The following is a 3,936-nucleotide window of genomic DNA, read 5'->3' as shown; positions in this document are numbered from 1 at the left end:
AATACTGGAATGCTGCTATCATGTCTCCCCTATTTCTTCTTCTTTTTAGACTGGCCAGACCCAAGAAAGGAAGACTGGTTGAAAATCATGCGGGGGCGGGGCCCCAAAAGAAGTGCTCACTCCACTGTGGAGCTGGCATGAAACACTCCCCTCCCCGAAGCTTCAGCCCCACCCCACCCCACCCTGAAAAGACCCCCCCTGCCACTTTCCCAGCTTCTCGCTCTGCTCCGAACTATCTCCTCCATCGGGCGAAGTCAAGGGAGACTCTGCCCGGAGACCGATGACGCTACAGAAGGGAGGGTTTTCATTGGTACGTCCGCTTTTCTGAGCCCTCCCAATTACGAAGTCCCAGAAAAATGCCCCCTCCCCCCATCCTCCTTACCGGGGTTTTCCTTCCCCGCTTCGCTTCCAGGGAACTGGCCCAGCGCCCCCCCCCCCAGCAGCAGGGAGACCCCGGCAGAGCCCAGAGAGGCCCCCAGCCCCAGAGGCGGAATCGGTGGGCGGGTCTGGAGTGGGGGCGGGGGAGGCGTTTTCCTTGGACTTCAGAACTGGAAATGCCCTGAAGAGGAACCAATGGGAAATCTCCCTCCTGCAGCGTCATCGGTCTCCAGGCAGAGACCTTTGTGACTTCACCCACAGGCAGACAAAGCGAAGGCGATCCTGGGCTGCAGGGAGGGAAGTTTCCCCTCCATCCCCAGTGAGGCCGCCCTGCTCTCGGCCCTCCCAGAGCCCTGGCACCTTTTGTTGGGTGGGGAAGATGGACGTGAGGGGGAGATAGTCTGGAGGAGGGGGGAGCCGAGGGGATCAGGGCCCCGAAGAGGGAGGGAGGGAGGTGGGCACTGGGTGCGAATGGGGCAGGAGCCTCTCCTGGCTTGTGAGGGGCTCAAACCGGCTCCGATCCTGGAGAAAGAGGCCCGGATGAAGCCAGGAGAACCTCCAGCTCCAGCAGCTTCCCAGCCACGGAAGAAGCTCTCCGGGGGAAGCAGGAATAGGGGGTCTCCGAGGGGTCCCCTCCATCTGGCAGGGCTTGGAGAGATTGAGGAGGAGGGAGGCGTCCTGCCCCTTCCCCTCCCTGGGATCTGCCCACCCTCCTCCCGAACCGGTTCTGGCTTCAGACCTAAACTAGCCTGGATGGTCAATCCGGAGGCAGGGGAGGCCTCAATCTGGGGAGGGGGAGGGGAGAAGGGAGGACTCTCTAGGGGGGACAGGAAAGAGGAGGAGGAAGAGGAAGGAAGGAGGAATTCCAGGGTTTTTCTACAATTTAAATTTTATTCTTTTATAGCAAAGCGAAAGGAAGGGAAATGATTCGTAGGAAGACTAACAGAGATGAAGCTGCTGTGGGTTCAAAGGGGGGGGGAGAGATTTGGGGTTCTGGACTGACAGGTGGGCCCAGAGTCCCTGGGGTCAGTCTAGATGGTCTCCATTGCTCCCTCACAAGAAAGAGAGGCCTTCAAAGGAAGATGGGGGGGGGGCTCAGCAGGAAAAGCTCCAGGCTGCCAGTCTCCTCCTCTCCCTAATCTAAAATCTTGATCCTCCATTTTTCAGAGGTTGTGAAAAAGCCACAAATTCATCAGCTACTAAAAAAAAAAATCCTTTCCCATCAGGAAGCAGGAAGGATTAATTCATGAGTGCTGTAGAAAAAAAGAGATGGGGAGAAAATTAGAAAATGAGAATACAAAGTGAAACCTTCAGTGTAAATAACATTATTCCTCTTTTTCAGCCCCCCCCAGACAGGCCTACATTGCAGGGGGGTGGTTGATAGGCAGGGGCAGAATGAGGGAGAATCCCCCCAGGGATTTTCAGGGAGGAAAAGGATGCAAAGGACCAGGGATTCATCTCCTGGGACTTATGGAATGTTCCCCAAATGATTTAATTAGGGGGTTAATCAAGAGAAGTGGCCTCCCCCACACAGAGATGTTTCATATTAAGAAAAAAGATGGGGCCAGGATGGGGAGTGGCAGAAAAGAGAGAATGTGAGAAATGTCACAAGGAGACTTCCCTTCTCTTTTGCAATTTCCCAAAACCTGGAAACATCCTGGGCCAGATTTTAGTGTTTGTGTTTGTGTGTTTGTTTTTGATTGCACTGTTTTCAGGTCTCTGTAAGGAAGAGCTGCCCAAAATTACAAAAATTGGTGTTATCCACAGCTAGGAGGCTTTGTTCAGGCACATTTTTTTTTCTTAAAAAAAAGGAACAATTAACGAATGTTAAAGAAACATCTATCACTTGAGGAGAAACTCACCTGCAGGAGGCTGGATGGGAGTTGCTGGAAGGAGAAAAAGAGCCAATCAGGACCCTTCATGGGCTGGAGGACTCAGGGGAGTCCCCCTCCCCATTGATAGCCCATAATAAGTTGCACAATGCTCACTTATACAGTAGACTCTCAGAGAACAGAATTTCCCAAGCAAATTTCCCAGGGGAGCCTCCTTGCCATCTGCTAAGCTTGCTGAGAGGCCTCCCCTGGAGGGTCCCCTCCCCACAACCTCTCATCCAGCCCCCAGACTCACTTTTCTTGCTCTTCAGGTAGAGGGAGAGCCCCATGGCAAAGAAGATCACCCCGATCATGGCTGTGGCTGCCACGATCCCCGTCCAGAGTTTGCTCTTGGCAGAATTGGAGGAACGGGGCTCTGGGGAAGGAGAAGGAGCCTCCCCTGAGTAGGAGGATCAGGGCCAGCTTCCCCCCCCCAGGAGGGTCCATCCCAGCTCCCCCCAAAGGGAGGGTCCCTACCCCCTTCTCAGGGCAGGATGGGGTCCCCAGACCAGGAGGAGATGGAGGGGAGGGGCTCACCCCATTGGATGGTGATGGGGGCCTCCAGGCTGGCATGCTCCACCTGGCAGGTGTAGACGTCCCCCCGCTGGGGCTGGGTCTCCAGCATCACCTGGAGCTGGTAGGTCCAGTCTCCATTCTGGAGCTCCTCCCCAAAGGCCACGCCCTCCTCCTCCAGCCGCCCATTCTTCAGCCACCGGACCTTGATCTCCACAGGGTAGAAGCCCCTCGCGGTGCAGAGGAGGATGGTGTTGGGGGAAGCGGGATCCAGCTTGGTGGGGGAGATGGAGATGGTGGGTTTGGCTGGAAGGGAGGAGGGACATGGGGGAGACACAGGAGGGGCCAGAACAGGAGACCAAGTTGGTTAGTTCAGGCCAAGAGCCCTTTTCAGTCCTCAAAATATTATTTGTTTTAAGTCATTTCCAAAGCAAATTGCAGCAAGAAGTTAAATGGGATTCTCAAAGATGGAAAAACATAAATCGTTCCTGGTTGGGATCAGTTTCCATCATCAAATTGCACAAGTCCAACAGGAATAAATACCCCCATGAGAAAGGAGGAGATAGGAGAGGCTATAAAAGAGGCAGTTTGGGCCGGGAGAAGAAGAGAGAGAAAAAGAAGCAGCCTTGGGAGGAGGAGGAGTCAGCTCTAGCTTCACGGAATGGAAAGAAGGAGGAGGGTGGGGGGAGAGGAGAGGAAATCAAGCAGGCCGGCCACAAGTGGATCTACAACTTCTGTGGCAGCCACCTGTGCTGGCAGCAACCAAGAGGCAAGGAACGTAGGGAGGAGGGATTGCCCTCCATGAGGAATGAAGAAAGGCAGCAATGAAGAAAGGCAGCAATGAAGAAAGGCAGCACCGGCTGGAGGTGAATCACGGAGGGAGATGGAGAGTGGAAGGATTCTTATGTGCTTTTGTGACTTTGAAGTTCTGGGATTTGTGCAATGGGGGCTTTGTGTTCTTAAGGAGTGTTTGGTAATTTCTATTTGGCTGATGGTTGATGTCTCAGGTTAGCTTCTACTGCTCTGCTACTGTTAGCTGTAAGTTTTGCTGCAAGGGATTTTGAAGTATTTTTCTCCTGAATGGATTTTGCCTGTAGCATTCCTTTACTTATGAATGGAGCCATTTGGGGAGGCTGCCTTAGCCAGCAGCCATACTTACTACATTTATTTTTCT

The 3,936-nt window shown here is 53.6% G+C and overlaps 1 protein-coding gene across 1 annotated transcript in view; it reads right to left on the bottom strand.

Annotated features, from left to right (window-relative positions):
• Positions 1-2,505: 2,505 nt before the first annotated feature.
• Positions 2,506-3,936, bottom strand: part of LOC107300205 (HLA class II histocompatibility antigen, DRB1-9 beta chain-like) — a gene marked incomplete at its 3' end in the record, with an annotated part of 8,340 nt that continues 6,909 nt past the window's right edge. Inside the window, exons 3-4 of the mRNA XM_015829543.1 lie at positions 2,787-3,068; positions 2,506-2,625 (exon numbers count right to left, since the gene is read on the bottom strand). Coding sequence (XP_015685029.1) covers positions 2,506-2,625; positions 2,787-3,068 — 402 coding nt within the window. The remainder of the gene's footprint in view (positions 2,626-2,786; positions 3,069-3,936) is intronic.

This window comes from Protobothrops mucrosquamatus, unplaced genomic scaffold, assembly GCF_001527695.2.
Source record: "Protobothrops mucrosquamatus isolate PMUCROS unplaced genomic scaffold, P.Mucros_1.0 scaffold6361, whole genome shotgun sequence".
Taxonomy (NCBI): domain Eukaryota; kingdom Metazoa; phylum Chordata; class Lepidosauria; order Squamata; family Viperidae; genus Protobothrops; species Protobothrops mucrosquamatus.
The sequence above is the reverse complement of the archived record's forward strand: the minus strand, read 5'-3'. Positions and strand labels throughout refer to the sequence as shown.